We start from the raw sequence: 23,230 nt of genomic DNA, 5'->3' as shown, positions 1-23,230 counted from the left end.
GGCACACCTGAGCAGAAAAACGCTAAATGCCCGAAAAGGTACATGAGCTTCTTTGGGCAGATTTTTTGCCCCATAGACTTCATTGGAAATGCCCAAAAACACGCGGCAGAAACATGTTGCACATTTTCATAAAAGTTTTTGCACGTTTAAACGCACATTCTTCCATTGCCCGCAATGTTTTATGAGCTGCCAGTCAAAACGCCTTTCACGTAAGCGCGTTAAAACTCGCATTAAAAATGAGCACAATGCGCAAATAATCGCATGCTGCTAACGTGCGTAAAAACGGTGCCGCCTAGGTGTGAATCAGGCCTAAGGGGTTAATCATCAACAAAATGGGCTCCAGAAAGAGTATTTGCATGACAGTGGTTAGACTTCAAGTCCTTTTGAACCAGGGACTGATGTGAATGTTTCTATGTACTTTGTAACAACTTAGCCTTATGCAAATGAACAACACAGAACTCCAGACTGACAGCTAAACAAACAATTGGAATACATATATGTAAATGGTTTTAACTGCTAAAGGATTGGTAACTTTCTGCGACCGTTCTTGCGATTCAGATACCCGAGCAAGACAACACAGCCAGGTCTGGCACCTTTCTGAAAACTACACTGCAGTTAAAATGTATGTTACCCCAACAATTCCTGTCCCATGTAAGTGTCTCTGTTTTGATGAAGTTGTAGATAAATTTAGCCTGTTCTTTATTGTGATCTTCCTTTGCGCTGGAATATCAGGTGATCCTGCCTGTTCTTGATTGTTATCTTCATTTGTGCTGGAATATCAGGTGATCCTGCCTGTTCTTCATTGTGATCTTCCTTTGCGCTGGAATATCAGGTGATCCTGCCTGTTCTTCATTGTGATCTTCATTTGCGCTGGAATATCAGGTGATCCTGCCTGTTCTTCATTGTGATCTTCATTTGCGCTGGAATATCAGGTGATCCCGCCTGTTCGTCATTGTGATCTTCATTTGCGCTGGAATATCAGGTGATCCTGCCAGTTCCTCCTTTTTTCTGGAAGCAGATCTGTGCCGTGTTGTCATTTTGCGGCTCTGTTCTTCCTACTTTGAGACGCAGGAGGCCATGCTAACCACACAGCGTGCCAGTATCTCCCATGGCCTGTTTAGCTGCCACGTCCCCTTCCCATTTAGGATTTACTGATTGACAGATGTTCCCAACAGCATCCTCGCTGTCAATAGAGAAGCTGCAAATGCTGGAAGCAACAGTTTCATTACGAGCCTCCGTCCCCAGCCAGTGGACCCCAGGACACAGAGATGTAAAAGTTGACAACTTTTTCAATAATCGATTATAATCGATTATGTCGATTAGTTGTTGCAGCCCTAGATGATATACACCCCAAAACTGACGTATTTCACAATAGTGGTTTGCAAATGTTTCACTATAGTCAACAAAAACTTAAGCTGGCCATATACTGCTGGAATTCCAGACAGGTCTAGCTGACTCGGCTGAGATTCAAGCCGTGTGTGGCCCAGTTGGCACCCCTCTGGCAACAATCATTTTTCAATCGACTTTTGTAGAAGGAGGTGGTCCATAAAATCCTGGCCAAACAGTGACAGGAGCAAATCAGCTGCAGTTAAAGTTTTGGTCTGGTTTGGATATCTACTGTCAGTATACAATAGCCCAGTGGGGGAGGGGGGATTCTCCTGTCCACAGGACTGAACAAGAAAAGAATTCATAAGAAAAGAATTCATAGTGTACGAAGCAGCTTCAGTTTGCAGTCTTTCAGCCTCCTTACATAACAGCTGTTAACTCTGAGATCAGCCAAAGACGCAGCTCCGTGTAGGAGTTTACATACTTACAGACTTGCATTGAGTAGTAATGCACTACAGACAGACATACACAGCTTACTAACACACACAAGGGTGCCTGCATAGGACCTTGCAAGGGAAAGGAGTCACCCTAAAATAGAATATCAGGGTCAGTGCTCAGGGGACCAGCTGATTCTGCAGGAAAATAAAGAAAAACTTTTCAACATCAAGGAGCAGCATCTATTGCAAGTGATTTCATCAGGAGGAAAACATTTTGACTTTAATATGACTATAAAGGCAATTTAAAAGTATTTTTTAGTTATGTTTTACATACATGTAAAAGCTGATTTTGATATTAATAAAACATATCTATATGCGTCAATGTTTTAAAAACATATTTCTATGGTTTGTAATTATACATTGTATGTACATGGGGTCAGCCATATTTGCTTTACATGCAGTCTCTGACTCCTGCTTTGCAGTGTCACACATTGGTTGCGCTTTACTGCTCCATCTTGCCATGTATGTCTATGAGTGGTCTGACAATGAAAACAATCCGTGGAGCTTGTTCACATCATGTCTGCTGAGCTGCGTCTGGACACGGCGGCACATGGGCACATAGAAAACAGGTCCTTACATCTCACCAGTCACAGAGCAGAGGGCTACTGATTGCACTGGGAACTGCACTGGGAACACAGAGTTCCCTTTAGTGTCTGCTCCACAAATCTTTTTAGTTAAAACAATAGTATGATTTTAGAAGAGAAAACTTCATTTATGGAAAAACGACAACAATTCAGAATGTGCTCACTGAAATACAGCATACTTTTCTTTGATGCAAACCTGTCCTTTCCAATGATTTCAAAATTCTAAAAACAATATTTAAAAAAAGGACCTTAAGACCAGATGTAAGTTTTTTTAAAAACTCAATAAATGGATAGATATCACAAAGTATCAAAAATCCAGACCTGTGTCTTAATGACCCCATGGTCCCTTTCGCATGAGCGGTCCATTCAGATCTGCCTGTCAGTTTGTCAGGAGGATCTGATCAGAAGTCAACTTCATAGGCAGCCCGGATGTAAATGAACGGGCATCAGATTACCCCTGACTCCATCTAGGTCCGGACGAAAAAGAAAACACAACAGACTTCCATTTGGTGGACCTGATCTTGATGCATCGGAGATAGTCAGATGTTAATGGACGCATGTCTGCTTACATCTGACTCCCAAAGTCCTACATGGGTCTGTATGGCTCAGTTATTTCCTCCATCATCAGACTAGGGAATAAAACTGTACGGAAAAGGATGTCACAAAAGTGGCATCTGTTCCATTCTGATCTGATCAGCAGGGGATCTGGCCTATATTTAAATAAGTTATTAAAATGTTACAAAACTTTCCTTTATTTATGTTTAGGTAGCTGGTAATGGGGTGGATTCACCCATCAACGTCTTAAATCTTAAATGAGTTTTGCTGTAGGTGCCCATGACGAACTTCCCCTCCACCCCTCCAGGCCCCTTTTTGTAATGGAAAATAAATGAAACATGAAATAAGATCAAGTGGTATTCTGCTGTACTGCACGAGGTGGATTAACCTCACCACCCTAAAGGTGCCCATACACCTTGCGATTATCGTACGAAGACAAAGACGGTCGCACGTCTTTTGTCGAACCAGCATGCTAGAAAACCCACCGAGAATCGTACGATTGTGGCCTGCTCTACGACAACTGCGGAACGGGCCGGTGCCCATTCAGCATTGCGGGCTTTTGATGATCGCAAGTACGATCTGCCTGTCCAAGATGGGCAGATCGTACAAGCTTTTAATTAGCTTACGAAGATCGCAAGACAAAAAGGTGTATGGGCACCTTAAGGAGGGAGTGCCCTAACCAGTATTTCACACACACACACACACACACACACACACACACACACACAGTGCATTTGTGTGCTTGTGCTAAAATGACATTCCCATTACTAAACTAATATTAATCACATTATATGATGATATATTAATACAGCATACCCCACATAATACACACAATAATAAAAGCAAAACACAAGTAGTGGTAGAGTAAAAGAAACCAGAATTGGGAAAAACCTACCATATGACACAGCAGTAAATCACACAGTTTTATAGTCTTCAGCATGAATCTATAGAAAGTAAAAGTCTTTAGTGAAAGTTGATAACACAAGCGAAGCTCTCTGGGCTTTAGAATGCCAATGATAATAGCGATAGAAGACAGGACTGAACTGCAAAAGAATGCCAGCAGACAGAGGAGTCGTCAAAGAAACGAGTCACTGGCAGGAGCAGACAAACTCCCTTCACAAACTAGCAAACAAAGGCTGACAGCAATAAAATTCTGCCGTGTCAGTAATCAGTTGGCTGATTTCATGATGCTGCATCATGAAAGTGCTCCTGATCTATGTAGGTGTACACAGGATACAGACGTCAGAATCGGTGTGTCTAGAGACAGCACCACTACTGAAGAATCCCTCATTGGACAGAGTTCATTGAGATAGAAACACACAGAGACACTCCCAGAGATCAATGCCTTTGTTTTACTGATAGTGTGGACAGAGACAACAAAACGATGTCTGGCACTTATTGCGCCATATTAGCCACAGTCTGGACTATATTCCACATTTAGATCAGGGTGGGAAGTCAATTAAAAAGGAATTGTGAGTGACTTTAAAAGTGTTTAAAAGGGCATTAGCATTGACAAGCAAGCAGCTAGAGGTGTTTATTTTCCTTCTCACGTATCTTGTGCAATGTGTAGAAGGTGTAAAGCTCGGGTATTTTTTATTCTTTATCTAAACATATGTTAATACAAGCATAATGATACACAGCACTGTGCAGTTAGTCATAGGAAGTAGGGCACATACATAGGTCATCAAAAACAAAGCATTGGTAAGACTTGGGTGTATAATGCAGTAAATCAGTAAGTACAAACCGCTTTAGTGCAAAACTTTACACCTAACATTTACGTAATCAAGCTTAGTAAGAGGTAACGTCAAGGTGGGGATTAAGCCCTGGTTCACACCTAGGCGTATTGCATATACGCGGTTGCGGCGCGTTTTCTTTACCGCGATTCGCGGTAAAAAAAATCGTGCGACAAACGCGCGTTTCCGAGGGCTACTTGGCTGTATCCCAATGGAAACGCGCAACAAAAACGGCCCAAAGTAGTACATGTACCTTTTCAGGCGTGGACCGTTTTGTAGCGCGTTAGGGACGGGCTGAAATACGCCAAGGTGTGAACTAGACCCATTGAATACAATGGGATTTAGATGTTTGAGCGTTTTGTAGAGCGTTAGTCGAGCATAGAACGCGCTACAAAACGTTCAGGTGTGAACGAGGGCTAAGATCTCAGGAAGGTGTGCTCATGGTAGCAGAGTGCCAAGTTATGCAGGCATTCTGAAGGGCCAGGAAGTATGGGCGAGATTGTTTTGGTTGGGGGTGGGAAAAGATTGGGAGGGTAGGGGAAGGCTTTGTCTGTCAGCCATTTGAAAAGCAAAAACCCTACCCAAGAGCAGGCACCATAAAGGTACCTGCAAATATCTGCGTCAGATATTTGCTCATGCAAGAACAGAATAATCACCTGATAAAACTTCTTGCAAGAGCACTGCAAAGCACTATATATACTTTTGTAGTTTCGTTTGGCCAAGCTTACAAGTAAATAGGGCTGCAGCTAACGATCATTTTCATAATCGATTAGTTAGCCGATTATTAACTTCGATTAATCGGATTGGATTAAAAACTTAATAGTGCAAGCCAATATATTTAAAACAACACACCCAAAAAAATTGTTTTCTATTTTTAATATTAGTTTAACTTTATTTTTTTTGTTTGTATTTATTATTTTTTATTTATTAAACTTGTTTTTTACTTTTAAAATGTTTTTGTCACTTTTTGATTTTAGTTTATTTACCTTAATTTTTTTTAAACATTTATTTTTTAACTTTATTGCTATGAGCAATAGCCAGCCTGCTATTGGATATTTCAAATTGCAATAGCCAATTGCAAGCTGGCTATTGCACCCACCCACTGCCTGTTGGCAATCAGCAGAGGAGGGACACGAAGGAGAAAGTTCTCCACCAGGTCCTCATCTGCTGATTGACAGCAGGCAGTGGGCGGGTGCAATAGCCAGCCTGCTATTGCATTTAAAACATCCAAAAGCAGGCTGGGTATGGCTTCCAGCCTCTAGTTGGCCTGGAGGCAGGCTAAAGCGGTGTGTGGGAGGGGCAGATGCCGAACGGGGCCAGGCAGGGGCCGAACGGGGCCAGGCAGGGGCCGGGGAAGAGGAGACAGGGGCTGGGGAAGAGGAGACAGGGGCCGGGGAAGAGGAGACAAGGAGCGGCTGCTGAGGTAGGGGGGCAGCGGGGGATTGTAGAGTCACAGCAGTCTCTCCTCCCCGCTGGTTCTGGCTGCAGTGGTCTGTGTCCCCGCTGCCTCTATTGACACAGGCGGGGAGAGCAGCGTGGAAAGGACACAGACCAGGGGAGGAGAGCTGAAGAGCAGAGCGGCGGCTGCAACTAATCGAAAAGCAATTAATCGCTTATGAGAATCGTTGCCAATGATTCTCATCATCGATTATAATCGATTTAAATCGATTAGTTGTTGCAGGCCTACAAGTAAATAATATGGAGAAGGGGGAAAAGAATATGGTGTAAGAATTATCAGTGAGGTAAAAATAATTTTCATTCATCCCCTATCTACTGCTCCCTTCCGGAAGTACAATGAGAGCATCTTTATGAGAGACAAGTGAGAGGGAGTTGAGCTAAGCTCAAGGTGTAAGACTTTGCTCCAAAGTTGGGGAGGTCAAGCCCCGAGTAAGAAAAAAGGTGAGAACAGGATCAGACTGCAGAGAAGAAGCTTTTATAGCGAACAAAAGTCATATAAGATTAAAGAAGAACGTCAGGATATGGTTTTATTGACCCTTGCAATGGCGCTACCCTGCACTGCAAGGGTTAAGTGCTCGTTTTTATCTAGTTCTAAAATAACTAAAAATATACTCACTCGAAGCTCTGAGCCAGCTGTCACAGTGCTCCCTCCAGCCTGTCTCCTCCTCCCTGCAGCATTGGAATCTTTCTGACGTCTATACAATGCGTATAGGCATGATGATTTAGACCGCTGCAAAAGGAGGGGAAGAGACGTTGGAAGGTCCGGTCTAAGAGGAAGTTGGCTCGGAGCATCGGGTGAGTATATCTTTGTTATTTCTGTCCCCAGACACAACCAAGCACCTAACCCATGCAGTGCGGAGTGGTTCCACTGCAAGGGTTAATAAAAGAATGGAGTTCATTTTTAAAGCTGGCCATACATTGTATGAATTTTGGCCAGTTCTTGATGAACCAGATGAAATTCATTCAGTGGGTGGCCCTGTTGCCACGCTTCCATCAGAAACATTTTTGAGCCGGTTTCTCAGATGATGCATCACCAGCTGTGAGTGGTTCACTATAGGACGCGGCAGAGACATAGTGGACAGCTGTAATGTATAGGAACGAGCATAGTATAGGCATCTCAGCTGCATATTTTTCATACTGGACTACATTAGTTGGTGCACTGGCCCTCAAACCATGTGTTCACTACAAAAGTACATGCAGGTGTTTGGAATGATCGGACGCACAAACAAGCACTGGGTGTTGTTGGAAACCTGTAATGAGATTACCATGTAGGATGCCTGACCTTCTGAAAATACTACGGTAGTTCTTTTGCTGTTTCTTGTGTTCAATATTTTGCATGACTGCTCAAGCAAAAAGTAAAAGCTAATGAAGAGAAAAGGTTCTGATTCACATATTTGTTAAGGTTCATTGACTCGAAGTGGTGCAGCCATTGAATATACATGTCAGACCCACAACTAGCATTTTTTAAAAAGAAAAGTCATCAATAGCAGCCTATGTATGTATGAAAACATTTCATTGGTGATACAAGGTAGATCCATTAAGGTATATGTCCGGGACAATATCACTCAGTAAGGTCGGGCTCACACCCATGCACTGGAGTCATGATTCCGCTAATTTTGATCCTACCAGACAATTTCAGTTAACAGATATTAGCAAATCAGCAGTGTTCAGAAAGTTTAGTTGCTCGATATCCATTATCCCCCCCACCTGCACTGTGTGGGCCTTACATTGGTACTACTGACTCCATTGGTATGAACAATAATGTTTACAGTGGCACTTAACTTATGCTTTACACCTGAAGATAAAATGCAGGTCAATGTGTGTTGATGTGTCTTATGACAAGTGTAGACCTTTAATACCAAGTACATTGCACTGCACGTTAAAACACACAACAGACATGAACACGTGTGTCAAATGCACCTTAATGGATGCCCATTGATATCAGTTTTCTTTGCATTACATTGTTAAATTGGTTAAATGTATCCAAAATGCAGGTGTTTGTCAGGATTCAACAATACAGAAAAACACCTTTGGCTATTATAAGCTGAAAGTTTGATATCAGCCAGAGTGGAAATATAAATCGAAATTACCCATTTGTTTCTCCTAGCTCTCAATGACTCCAACACTGAGATTCCCACATGTGAAATTTCATTCCTTCAAATGTAAAAGAAGAAAAGTGCATTTTCTCATCATGCTGCCATCTTCATGGTGTAAAATAAATATGAAAACTCTAGCTGGCAGAGTTTGATGGCTTGTAACTGTCACTTAAATAACACGGAAACCCTTACTGAATGATATGTGCATTCCGACAGCACTGCGTATCATGTTAGCATGTTTTGGTAGACAGCGACAGAGTACGGTCACCCTACAACAGTAAGTGTCTGAACACGACCATTATGGTAGGATCACCTACCAATTTTTTAAAAGCTGAAGATTTTAAATTGTGAAAAGTGACATCATAATGTTGAAGCTTATATGAGATTTTAGTGAATGGATTGAGTCATTGCACCTGAAAAATGTGGTATAGAGATATAGTGAGAGCTATAAAGATCCATCTATCTCAAATATATCTTACAACTACCAAGTCAATGGTGGACTCCACTTTAACACGACACATTTTTTGCATGGTTACACTTAATATTGTTTACAATAATATTTTATCTTCTTATAAACCATTATTACTGGGTGCTACCGTATAGATTTCCACAACACAATGAGGGGAATTTATCAAAAATGGAGCAAAATCTGGGAGCAGTTGCCCAGAGCAACCAATCAGCTTCTCTCTTCAGTTTGTTCAGTTTCCTGGGGCATGCCCCTTTCATCAGGTTTCAGGTTCTGATGAAAGGGGAGTGCCCCAGGAAACGCGTCAATGCTCACAATCACAGCCGTTGCCTACGTATCTGGACTGAGGAATGTGAAATATCCATCTGGATGATTTGTATTACCTATCACAATTGAAACCTTTACATGCAGCTACGTTTGTGAGTAGCCCTTGTCTGTTTTTAAAGTTTTGAAATAAAATCAACAGTACGTCACAGGATAGGCACTTTTTTTCTGTTTGTTTCTGAGGAGGAGCAGCACCCCTGTGACAGTCAGATCTGAAAATAGTTGTCGGCTGGTAGCGCCGGAGGAACTTTGTTTTTTGTACCATAGGAGCTAAAGACGAAAGGGGCCATTCCCCTCTTTTGAATCATCCAGCTGTGTGTAAGTTCTGAAAAGCAGATCACATTAAGCCTTATTCAAACCAAAGGGGGTGGCATACTAACTTGACTGCATCATCTCCTGGCTACAAAGTGGTAAATATGAAAGTCATATTCAATGGTTCAGATTTAGCTTTTTAAAGAAATAAAATACAATGTTTAGATTTAAGTTTAGAAACCGTACATTTTAAAATCATTTACACATGTTCTTAGATGCTCATGAAGGATTTCATACTATTGGCTGGCTCCATGTTAAAGTGACACTAGACGCAGGAGTTAAATCTCAAACATGCATTCAAGTACCCTAAATATTAACAATAATGGGCCTTAGTTGTTTATCACTCAGCTGTAGATCCTCAAATCATCTCTAAATGGTGCCGACACCGTCCTTCCTTCTGGAGGGTGGCTACTTTTCTTCCCCATGGTCCCTCTATATATAGTAAAAGTAGTCACCACTCCAAGCTCATTCCTGTGATGGACTACAATCTCATGTTTAGGTTACTACTTTGTATTGAGATTGTAGTCCATCACAGGAATGAGCTTGGAGTGGTGACTACTTTACTATATATACAGGGACCATCGGGAAGGTACTCACCTCATAGTTCTCCTTTAAATGCATTTTTAAGATTTAACTCCTGAGTTTAGTGTCACTTTAAAGTGAATACTACTTTGCTTTGGAGAAATCTGAACAGAAGCAGATGTAGCTGAAACCCCAAAAACAAACAATATCTATTCAAGGATTTGCGTTAATGAACAATTCGTAATTCAGTGACTTGGCCAAATCCTCCCTAGTTTTCATCAGGGTTTCCAGACAATGGAAAGTATTTGTACATGTCAACTTCAGCTGCCTTTTTTTGTGATCAGGATCTATAGTAATAACGTCCAAATGTCCACAGTGTTTACTCTAAAAGACCCTAGCAACAGTAAAACAGTAGCTTTATACAAATAACGAAATAAAAAACAGATTCCTAAACATTATTTCTCTACAACTCTTAGCAAAGCACAGCTAGTCAGTAAAAAGAATCTGCTAGACCCAGGGGTTGGTTAAAACTCATCTCTGGGCAAGGCTCTGCCCTCTCACCCATTCACCAGCTTAAAATAAAATATATAATCTGAGGCTCTTTATTCAGCCAACTCTTCCGTCCGAGTATTTTGCCAACATCACTTCCAGGAAAGACCCATGAACCAGTGCTGCCATCTGTACCTCCGCCAACAAGTCGCCTCTGATGATCCAGTACAGCCATCTGTATCTCCTCCCAAGTCGCCTCTGATGACCCAGCACTGCCATCTGTGCCTCCACCAACAAGTCGCCTCCTATGATCCAGTGGTGCCATCTGTACCTCCACCAACAAGTCGCCTCCGATGATCCAGTGCTGCCATCTGTACCTCCACCACGTCGCCTCTGATGATCCAGTGCTGCCATCTGTACCTCCACCAACAAGTTGCCTCTGATGACCCAGTGCTGCCATCTGTACCTCCACCAACAAGTCGCCTCTGATGGTCCAGTACTGCCATCTGTATCTCCTCCCAAGTCGCCTCTGATGACCTAGCGCTGCCATCTGTATCTCCTCAAAAGTCGCCTCTGATGACCAAGCAATGCCATCTGTATCTCCTCAAAAGTCGCCTCTGATGGTCCAGTACTGCCATCTGTATCTCCTCCAAGTCGCCTCCGATGATCCAGTGCTGCCATCTGTACCTCCACCAACAAGTCGCCTCTGATGATCCAGTACTGCCATCTGTATCTCCTCCCAAGTCGCCTCTGATGATCCAGTACTGCCATCTGTATCTCCTCCCAAGTCTGATCCAGTGCTGCCATCTGTATCTCCTCCCAAGTCGCCTCCGATTATCCAGCGATGTCATCTATGCCTGCACCAACAAGTCACCTCTGATGACCAAGTGCTGCTAGCTGTGCCTGTACCAAAAAGTCGCCTCTGATGATCCAGTGCTGCCATCAGTGCCTGCACCAAGGCGCCCCCGATTATCCAGGGCCATCATCTATGCTTTCACCAACAAGTCACCTCTGATGACCCAGTGCTGCTATCTGTGCCTGTACCACCAGGCCATCTCTTTATGACATCACCAAGCCTGCAGCCAAAGAGGAACCCACTGGACAGCCAATCAGAAATGTCTACATCACCCAGGCAGTGATGTGGACACCAAAACAGGTACCCACCTCCTCTCAAATGAAAAAGATAGAAGGTGAAGGATTAAGCGTGTCATGTAACCATTTAGATTAGGATTTATTTTAAAGGACAACTCCGGGCAAATTTTTTATTAACCTTTGCAGTGGGGGTACCAAAATATATCAGTACTGGATACAGTTTTTTCGGTATGGGTGCATCCCTATTTTAGACAAAAAGAAATCTATCTTGTCAGTTACTAAACATTGCTGTATGCTTTTTATTCATCACTGTCCATATGACTATCCAGAGATAGCTTAGGCCTCCCAGGCATGTGCTATTACCCGCTAGGTGCTAGTAAACCGAAAGAAAACTAGTTCATGTTTGGAAGTTGCTACCTCATGGGACTTTTTGAAACCGTCTGTGAGTGAAGCTTTCCAGGGGTTTTAGGGAATACAGTGACCTATCGCCGTTTATGTTCATTGATACCATATGTGAGTGACATGATGTAGGTCTGTCTGATGTGCATCTTATCAACCCATTATGGGCAGCCACCTAAATAATTTAAATGTATACATCCACATTTTTAACGAAGAACTCCAGTTTTTTTTCAAATGAACCCTAGCAGTGAGGCTACCCCTGCACTACAAGGGTTAAAGTGACACTAAACTCAGGAGTTAAATCTTAAAAATTAATTCAAGTATCTTAACTATTAACAAAATCTATCTTATTTGTATATCACTCGGCTGTAGATCTTGAAATCATGGGCTGGAGGAGGGGACCTAGTTCTATTACTTAACTGCAGTAAGGAAAAAAGTCAGGGTCTCCAGGCTGGCTGGGCTGTGTGGCAGAGCCGTGTAAATCTCAGAACTGGATGGTCAGAAATATAAATCCTTTAGCAGGCAAACCAGCTCCCATATATGACACTAAACTCAGGAGTTAAACCTTGAAAATACATTCAGGTACCATAACTATTAACCAAAATGTATCTTATTTGTGTATCACTCAGTTGTAGATCCTCAAATCATCTCTGAATTGGTGCTGACGCTGTCCTCCCTTATGGAGGGTGGCTACTTTTGGTCCCTGTGTGTGTGTTGTAGAGTAGTCACCGCTCCAAGCTCGCTCCCGTAATGGGAGTACAATCTCAATACAAAATAGTAAACTAAACACGAGATTGTAGTCCCATTATGGGAGTGAGCTTGGAGTCAGCACAAATTCAGAGATGATTGGAGGATCTACAGCTGAGTGACAGACAAATAAAATACGTTTTTGTTAATAGTTAAAAGGTACTTGAATGCATTTTTAAGATTTAACTCTTGAGTTTAGTGACACTTTAGGTGCTTGTTTTGGTCTAGGGGTGAAAATAAAGAAGAAGAAATACACATGATTCTTGGCCCTGCAGCAGTTCTCACCTCGTTCCCCCCTGCTCTAGCTGTGGTATGTCTCTTGGAATCCTCATGTATAATGGACCTGTATTAGAAGTGATGATGCCATGGGTACTTAGACTGCCGGACCATGGGAGAGATCAGGCTGTGGGGACCGGTCTAGTAGCCAGGCTGAATTGAGGATCAGGCAACTATATTCTCTTTATTTTTGTCCTAAGTGGGTTGCCCCACTGCAAGGCTTGGATTGAAAAAATCCTGGAGTTCTTCTTTAAGCAGCACTGACATAATAGATGAAAATAAACTACACATGTACATACCTTGATACATGGTACAGAACCGCTATACCAGTCGGAACACCTAATACGAATTTGTCAAATCTTCATTGCAGTCTTTGTGCCTGTCTGTCAACGCAGAAGTTGTGCACATTGAAACGCACTATTGAGATCCTAAAAACAGAAAGTGCAACAATTTTAGAAAATGAGAACTTGATTGTCTGTTTCATTCTTTGTAATTAAGGCAAGACATGTTGGTTTTGCTACAAAAAGCAAACCTTAAAAATAGTGCAGACATGGCCCAAGAGAGACACCTGTAAATTCCTAACCTCACTGGCTTACCACTTACCCATATCCCAAAAATCCCCTCTTAACCTCAGAACACTTTAAGTCCAAATTAAGCCCTTATCCTGACACATAAACCCGAACCAAAGAATTACACAACTTCACCAGAAGTGAATACATGCATCATTTTAGTGGTTGGTAACATACATATTTCGAAATAAACCTTCCTCAGTAATAAAAAGTTTCACCTTCCTGCTGAACATGCTTTAAGTAAAGCCAACACTCTGGCGGAACAAAGCCATACTGAAACTCCAGTGAAAGTTCTTTCTAAATGCTTGCATGAAAATATGACAATGGCAGATGCAATGACCTTTCTTTACTTGCAGCAGGTCACCCTTAGGGCTTGTTCACACCAAATGCAGACCAGATCTGCACGAGTTTCTGCACACGCAGTAACTAAACGCACAATAATGCACTTTTGGCAGTGGGGGCAGAATAGAATTCTGAGATGCATCACTAGAGCAATCACCAGCAGGAGGAAGAATGTCCTGATTCTTTAGTTAGACCTCATATAGAATACGGATTGCAGTTCTGGGGACATCTCTTACAAAAATATATATTGATATCGATTTTGAAAATAATCGTTAGCTGCAGCTCTAGATAAGATAAAATGAGTCCAGGGGCAGGCAACAAAAAATTGGCTAGGAGTTTTGAGGCTTCACTCTGGGGAAGGGTTGGCAGCCTATAGCTGTAGGACTGTATGCTTAACCTAAACAAACACTTACAGGAAAATGCCAATGAAGACTGAAGGGGGATTTAAATGTGTTCCACCAAATGTGGCCGTCCCACAAAGTCCAATTGGTTCCACCATGCAGCATCCTTCCTAGATGATAACATTTTTACCCAGTTTGCACTGACATATTTAAGGTTTTTTTTAAATGTAAATAGTTTTTTAAAAATTAAATATATAACAATTATGATAGGAGTGTAGAAATAAGTTAATGTAAGACCACACACAGACGGAATTGTGGAACACCTGCTGCCAGGAAGCTCCACGGACAGGCATCCGTTTACACTCGGTTACCCACGACTCCGGGAAAACATTGAGGGGAATTTATCAAAACTGCAGCAGACAAAATCTGGACCAGCTGTCCTCCAGATCAACCAATCAGCTCCTCTCTTTCAGATTTTTTCTGCTCCGATTTTTATAAATTCCCCTCAGTGTGTTCTGTTTCGACAGACCTGATCAGGCCAGATTGGGGGTAATCTGATGTAAATGGACACATGCCTGTTTACATCTGATTCCGCACAGACCGGCATGGGGTCTGGTCACTTCAGTTTGAAAAAAATTGGACGGACACGGATATAGCAGTGGTGACATCTGACCTATACTCCTCCAATCAGGAAGGGATCCATGCACGGCTCCCCTCCTGATCAGCCCATGTGAAAGGGGCTGAACTGCTGTGTGTATTAACAGCTGAAGCTAAAACTGCTCTGTAAAAACAGATACATGAGTATGACGTTACCAATCAGCCCAAGACGACGAGTGTAATAAAGAAGTGAGGAAATTCTAGAACTACAGCCCTACTTTCACTTCCTGATGAAAGTTGGCCAAAATTAAAGTTCCCCTTCGATGCATGCCACCACCGGGATTACCATTATACAAGTTCTGCAATTAGTGTTGGAAGAGATCAGTCACTCGTGCAAACAAAGCAGAGCCCATCAATCCTATGCCTTTGTTCATCTGGAGTCTTGGGAACGTACTACCCAAACAATGTCCCTGGCACCATGCCAGAGACTAAACACAATTATATATTGTAGTAGCAAAGCAAGACAGCAAATGATGAATAAAAGGCTGGAGCAGAGATCTCTACAGATCCAGCACCCCGCATACATTCTGTTACCAAGATCATGGATTATCTGCAAATATAAAAGCAAGATGGAAAATGCAGAAGAGCACTTTAAACCCCAAGGTGACCTAAACATAGGCGGCAAATCTGGGTTAAAACAGAAATACAAATACCCTTCCAGTGTGTGTAAGGAAGCCTATCAACAGTAAGGTGCTGGAAGCAGGAGGGGGGTGAGGAACACTGACTTCATCAGGACAAGTTAGAATTTGCATAGTAGGGCGCGTTGCTAAATGCAGAAAGAAACACATGAAGTGCTCAGGCACGCTACTTAAATAGCCAGAGATTAGTTGCACAGATGTATCACACTGCTCCCTATGTTGTGAGCTACACAAGTAGCATGCATTATGAAACAATTGCACACATATGCAGCATTGTATGATGAATTGCTGTTTCATGTTACTTGTGTAGTTCACACCATAGGGTGTGATCAATTTAATCTGGGTAGAGATTCATCGCTGCTATTAGCCATTAACAGATTTTAGCAGAGCACTTCAGCCGTTTTCAACCACGCTGTGCGACCATTCTTCTGAAGCTTCTACCCCTGGACTTAAAGAAGTATCCCGGGCACAAATGTTCTTGTCCCTTGCAGTGGGGCTACCCCTACTCTGCAAATGTTGGTCCCTGCAGCCTATTTCCTCCCCCACTCCAGTGATTGAATGTCACTCGGCATCCAATGCAGTGTATTGGACATGATGACTCACAGGGCCTTAGACCGTCAGAGTGGAGGGGGAGTAAGGGGGCAGGGAACGGTCTAATGGCCAGCTGGCTCGGAGGATCGGGTGAGTATAACCTTTTTATTTTGGTCTCTAGAAGAAAACAAGCAGTTAACCCTTGCAGTGTGGGTTTTTTTTTTCCAATTGACGTTTTTGTGCACGTGTGTATTTACTCCTCTCAGCATCCCCTGTACATCATCCCCTGTCGGTCTTTCTGTTGGATTTACCCACAACATACTAGAAATGGCCAGATAAGGCAAAACTAGAAGAAAAATCTAAGCCCAAAGTTTAACTACCATCCTCTCATGATGCTGCTCTAAGCCTACTGTCCCAGGCACTGGCATACAGGTGCTGCCTAGAAAATCCAACCCTTGTGGAGTGTGCTGACTATTGGCATGCAAGAGCAAGGAACCATTCCCAGACCACACATACTGTATATTCAGAATGCTGGGCATTGAAAGGACAGTAAAGGTGGAGGCACATGCTATCATACGCAAGTTTTTACATTATCTGGGTGTAGAACATGCATGCAATCTCCTACAGGAGCAAGAAGGAAAGAAGCAAGGCACCAGTTAATGACTGCTATCACTTTCTCTTTAACATATACAAGTGGATTAAAATTTGTATTAAGCTGCTGGTACAATGAACTCTCTGTTAATGACAAAAAAATCTACCGCCCCAAGCGATTGCCCGTCATCTGATTACCAGAATCTTCCCCTTCACATGAGCCAGTTCAACAGGATTGATCACTATTTTACATTTTCTGCCATCGTCTTTTAACATCTGTTGGCCAAAACCATCAGGAGTGGGCATCGGTCTTCGTTTTACTAAGGAGCCCATATACTACGTCTTTTATAACCTGCATTTTCCACTTTCTGATCCTTACATTCCTGAAGGCTGGCTCGAAGCAAGCTGCCCATAAAGAGGAGACCAGTCACTAAGAATGTGCTGAGTGCCCACATGAGCTGCCAGCCAACAGTTTTCACAAAATACCTTTTAGAAAACCATGTGCGATTACTTGCCTCCTATGAAGTATCTGTATACCATTTCCACTGGCATAAACACAGATGGTTGGCCGAGCCAAATGTTGTTTCTGGAACGGCAGTGCAACTGTTCTGCCTGAGGGCAGTTTACATGAGCCAGCATGTCTGTTCTATGGAAATCTTAGGAAGATAATCATTTTAAAAGACATGTTCTCTTGCTAATCATTCATAAACCTAGTATGTTTTCTCAAGATACACGATTTAGGTCTTTACTTTCTAATACTGAATACATATCACTGTTCTAGGAGCTGAAAGGACTCGGGATGCCAGATTCTCATATCTAAATCTAAAGACATGGGAAATATTCTGCACAGCGAATCCTGGGGTAGAAAACAACAAGAAGATGCAGTGAAAGGCCTGGACTGGGCCTTGGTTCACTCTGGAGCACCTAAAATAATTAGGGTTGTACCGATATATTGGTCGGCGAAACATATCAGCCGAAAATTGCACTTTTGGCATTATGCTGAAAGTGCCATTTTCTTGCCGATAGAACGGTGCATCCTATTCTATTTTCCCCGCTGAGCACTGCTCTGTGTTCCAGTGGGGAGGAGAGAAACTGTCATTTATAACAGGGGACTTTGTGTCCTCAATCTCTTTTTCTATTTTAAAAGGGAAATATCAGGAGTCTATGTAGACCCCTAATATTTCCCCGAAGCCCCTAAAAGTAAAGTAAAAAATAAACATATTTAATAAAAAAATTAATAAATATGAAGTAAAAAGTTTATAAAAAATAAATAAAAATGAAATATTTTTTAAAAAAGTGAAAAAGTTCACATAAAAACATTTTTGGTTTTCGGCCTGACATTTTTTGTTATTTCGATTTCGTTTCAGTTTTGACATTTTAATTTCGGTGCATAAAATAATTTATTTTTGCTTTTGGATTTAGATACAGTTTAATGTCTTCAGCATTTGCAGAAGGATACTTCTGGAGATCTTCTTGTAAAATGCAATTATGCTTTAGACCTTTTTTAATAGTGTAAAAGCCTACAAAGGTAGACTTATGTTATTTTATAATACCCAAGCCGGTTTTCACACTCAAAAGATAAATCGATTGGTTAATAAACTTAAACATTTGAATTAATGTTCTTAAAAGCACCTTGCAAAAGCAGCAGAGTCCTGATTGGCTAAAACTGCTAACCCTACCACTCCCTGTGTTGTCAGGTGTCAGGTAATTATGCTAGATGTATGAAAAATTACATTTTATGTCTTCTTTTAGTATACATTAATAGATTAACTGTGTTTTTTAATATTTGACCAGAGGTCTGCTTGAAAACCCTAGGAGCCAAGTGCAGGTTATATATGTAGGCTGCTGTGAGTTTTCTGATTATGTTACAGCAGCTCTGCTTGAGGCTTCATGAGCCTAAACTAAGCAAATATCCTATTGCAACTTATCAATTCTTTGATGTGGTGGCTGCAAATAGCTGCAATATACAGTATAACATTTGTGTTTTGGGGATAAAATATACTTCAATTCTAACAAGTAATTGCTGCATGCTCCCAGCTGTAACACTGCTGCATACTCCCAGCTGTAAGTCCTGGCTCACACCTAGGCGTTTTTGAGCAGTAGGAAATGTGCTTTTAAACACCCAAAACAAGAAATCCCATCATTTCCAATTGCCCCTGTTCACACCTAAGGAAAACACCTGCAGAAAAATGGCAAACGCAGAAAAGAAAGGTACGAGAATGAGCTTCTTTTGGCAGTTTTAAGCTCGTTTTTCCCTTTAATGGAAACGCGCAGCAGAATCATGTTTTTGCACATTTGTACGCGCGCTCATCCATTTAACGCAATGTTTCTTAATCTGCCAGTCACAACACGCGTCTTCATGTGCGCGTGTACAAATGTGCCAGATGCGCATAAATGTGCAAATAACCGCACGCTGAACCCACGCATACAAACACGCAAAAACGATACCACCTAGATGTGAACCAGGCCTTACACAGCTGCATGCTCCAAGCTGTAGTAGTCAGGCGTTTTAGGAAGCATGAGCAGTACTCAAGCATGATATCCATCTCTCACCCAGTCTACAGCAGCACTTCTAATCTTCCAATGCTATTAATATTTTTAAAGGTATAATAAAGCCAAAATGTTTTAAGCTACTCAAAATGCTGATGAAATCACTTACAATAGATGTTGCTCCTTGATGTTTAACCGCTTCCCGGCTAGCCGTTGAAAAAAACGACCGACCGGGAGCTTACTGGATGTAACAGGCCGTGTATATACGGCCCATTAGCCCCGCCCACTCCGGAACGTGCGAGCGGGAAAGACACAAAATTTAAAAACAGGCAGTGATGCCTTGAAGCTGGAGAGAAGCTGATGAAGCAGATATTTGCTTCATCAGCTTCTTCAGGAGGGTCCTAGGTAACATTAGGGGACTTGGAGACCCCTGATGTCTCCATAAAGAGGACCTGTCACATATTTTGCTATCACATAGGGGGGTTTCTTAGCCCCCTATCTGATGGCAATAAAGTGAAGAAAAAAAAATAGTAGAAAAAATTAGTTTTCAAAAAAATATTTAAAAGTTGCACATAAAGAAGAATTTAAAAAAATACATTTTTTTTCTTTTTAAAGTGCCCACCAATACATACACAAATCAAAGCATGCGTCAGGTGCGCATACCTGTGAAAACTACGATTGCGCCCATTACGCCGCACATGTTACATATCGCCGTGAACGTGGCAGTGAGAGCAATAATTCTAGGGCCATTATTCACTAATAACACTAAACTGATGAGCTGTAAAAGCTTTTAAAGCGTCACCTATGGTTAATTTTGGGTATGGTAGTTTTTTGCAATTTCGCGGGTGCGCACAATTTTTAAGCTTGACATGTTTGGTGTCTATTTACCCGACGTGACCCCGTCTTTTATACCACTTTTTCAAGACCAAGTACAAGTACTTCCCCTCATGTACTTGCCGATACCAATTACCAATGCTTTTTCTTAAAGGGACAGGTGACAATTTTTTAAAAACAATGCAGACTAATGATTTTAGGCCAATTTCTTTAGGATTATGAAGAACTTTAATTTAAGACTGTTTTAGAACAATAAAACATTTGTTTTTGCTTTCACACAGCTGTCGTGAAACTACAAATCCGATCATGCATGTGCCTCTGGGATCATTTAACCTATTCATGTTAGCAGGGGAGAAATGTAACTCTATTACTGCAGTGTACTGGAAGTGTGTACCAGGTTAAATGATCCATAGTACACACTTCCCGTACACTGCAGTAATAGAGTTACAATTCTGCCCTGCGAACATGAATAGGTTAAATGATCCGTAGTACAACTACATGTTATGTAATATTGATCATGATTTAACCTATTCATGTTAGCAGGGGAGAATTGTAAATCTATTGCTGTAGTGTAGTGGAGGTGTGTGCTGTATATATGTACTACATATACAGTACACAGTGCAGCAATAGATTTACAATTTTCCTCGACTAACATGAATGGGTTAAATGATCCGTAGTACAATTACATGTTATGTACTATTATGTACTATAGATCATTTAATCCATTCATATTAGCAGGGGATAATAGTAAATCTATTGCTGCAGTGTGTACTCTGTATGTAGTACATATAGAGCACACACTGCAGACAATAATTGACTATTTTCCCCTGCTAATACAATAAATCGTTCTTATGAGGGACCCCAGGCCCTCACTCACTGTTAGTTGCCTCGCTGGTGAGGTCGCTCTGTGCAGGAGAGCAGCGGCAAGTCAGCGCTGGTCCGGTGGGAGGAGCTCCAGGTGGGGTCCTAATTTAGCTGGCCTGCGACTGCTCACAGGTCCTCTGGGCAGTCGCCGGTGTTCTGTCGACGCTGAGAACTCATCGACCTCGCGAACCTCTAACGTCGCATCCGGGTACTGCCAGTAGGTCAGCTACGCATAAGGACCGTCCGTGCATGCGTTGCCACTCACCGAGCCCTACATCCCCACACTGCGCCTGCGTCCCTTTCTCACGGCCGTTGTCACGGGGTTGTAAAGTAATTTAAGAAACTTACGATCTACCCATCTTGGACAGGCAGATCGTACTTGCAATCATCGCAAGCCTGCCCCCCTGAGGGGCGGGCTTTCCGATGGCTGCAATGCTGAATGGGCAGTGTGCGCATGCGCACACCGGCCCGTTCGGCAGTTGTCTCTCGATCATGTTAAAAAACCAGCCGAAAATCGTATGATTCTCGGCAGGTTTTCCAACATGCTCGAAATACAAAAGTCGTGCGAATGTACAGTAGGAACGGTCGCACGCCTTCCATACACTGCACGATTCTCGTACGATCGCGGGATTTCCTGCGATTCTCATACGAGAATCGTGCAGTGTATGGGCACCTTTCGAGCTTGGTCAAAAATATAAAGAAATACTTTGCTACGCAATGTATATTTGTTTGATCTGGATTCATTATTGCACAAAAAAAATGAGAGTTAAATATTATTTTAAATAAAAAAGACAGTTTTTGTAGCTTTCATACTAAGGAACGTGTTTACATCTGGCTGCAGAGTTAAAGGGAATTTCCTCATGAATAAATAAGATAACTCATTGCATTATATAGAGTAATATCAGTAGCACTGTACATCCAGCATTACTTGGTAGTGCTCCCAATACCATATGAGAACACCAAACAACACTTCAGGGGACATCTCAAATTGCAGCTAGCAATCTAGGTAAAACACAGGCGCTCTGGAATAGTCACTCACCAAAGAGAGAGGTTTGAATCGCATGAAAATACAAAGCACTATACAATGAGTTCCCTTTATTTACTAGATTCAGGACTAAAGAAAACACATTGAAATATGTTTCATTTTTACTGGTAAACACAGATTACATATACATTTATTTATATATTTATTTATTATTGGTATTTATGCCGCACCTTACATAGTTGCACATTCGCAAGTCTGTGCCGCCAAGGGGCTTACAATCTAAGGTTCCTATCTCACATGAATACATACAAGGGCAGATTTAGACAGGAGCCAATTTAGCTCAAGCTCACATGTACATACACAGGTAAATGTGACTCACTCCTTCCCCTTCCCTGCCCACAAAATGACAAACTAATCTTATCTGCTTTCCTGAAAAAAGAGCCTGTTTACAAACCTTAATACATCAAGCTCCAATTTACACACAACTGAATCAAATCAGGGACCCTCTCTCCTGCTGTGTACAGACCATTTAGAATGAGGTTTCAGTCAGAGAGAGGGAGTCTAAAAGTAAACAGATCCTGTCTCTCTTTAAAAATCCCATCGTGCTTTGTGAATCCTGTGTCATGACTTCACCCAGTAAATCCATATCATGTCAATTTAATGCAGAAAGTTTGAAGTTTAGGTAATATTCCTAATTGGCTAAAAGCTTTTAGCATTCCTTGGATCCCTTCTTCATGCTCTCCCATGAAAACTGATTATGTTTCCTCACTCCTAATGGCAAACATGAGCCAGCAGGGGAACAATGGAAAGGATTGTATAAGCTAATTGTGGGGCTGCTATTATACTGAACCTATTGCATTGCACTGCATAAGTAAAGCAGAGGTTCACTTTAAAGACAAATACCACAGCTGTATACTACAGCAACGGCTATGTTCAGGGGTGTGGAATTCCTATCGCCCGACGCCCGGTACAGGCAGTTTCGGGCGCCGGGCGAGTAGTTTTTTAATACATTCAGCCCTGCTCCGGACAAGCAGAGCTGAATGTACAGTGGGAGCCGCCGCTCGTTTTCATACAAGTGATCTAGTGAAGCGAGAATCGGCGATCCTGTTCTTCCCGGTTCTTCTGGTCTGTGCTCTGTGGATGGAATGTAGAAGCAGAGAGTGAGACAAGAGTGTAATCGGCTCTTGTAATATGATCCTAGAGTGAGAGCCAGGCTTCTGCCAGCCCTGCCCAGCCCATCAAACAACATGGAGTCGGCTTCCCTGGCAGTCAGGAAGCCGGGTAGCATCTCATTACCCGCTGCCTAGCTTCCTGATTGCCCGGGAAGCCTGCTCCATGCCAACGGGTGAGTACTGAAAGCAAAATATTGGTACTCGATACCCAAAAACTGGTATTGGTGCATCCCTAGTTTTTCAACTTTTAAAACTATTTTTTTTTTTTATTGGGACAAGTAGATTGTCACGAAGGACAAGTAGATTTGACCCCCGCTTTAGCCCTTGGACAAGTAGTTTT

General features: G+C 42.1%; 1 protein-coding gene across 1 annotated transcript in view; it reads right to left on the bottom strand.

Moving 5' to 3' along the window:
- LOC108797255 (type 2 lactosamine alpha-2,3-sialyltransferase-like) overlaps positions 1 to 13,306 on the bottom strand; it is a gene marked incomplete at its 3' end in the record, with an annotated part of 63,742 nt that extends 50,436 nt beyond the window's left edge. The window contains exon 1 of the mRNA XM_018568826.1: positions 13,176 to 13,306. Coding sequence (XP_018424328.1) covers positions 13,176 to 13,185 — 10 coding nt within the window. The remainder of the gene's footprint in view (positions 1 to 13,175) is intronic.
- Positions 13,307 to 23,230: the final 9,924 nt, after the last annotated feature.

Source organism: Nanorana parkeri, unplaced genomic scaffold (assembly GCF_000935625.1).
Source record: "Nanorana parkeri isolate BGI_ZX_2015 unplaced genomic scaffold, ASM93562v1 scaffold1250, whole genome shotgun sequence".
Lineage (NCBI taxonomy): Eukaryota > Metazoa > Chordata > Amphibia > Anura > Dicroglossidae > Nanorana > Nanorana parkeri.
Note: the sequence above shows the minus strand (reverse complement) of the source record. Positions and strands in the feature narration are given on the sequence as shown.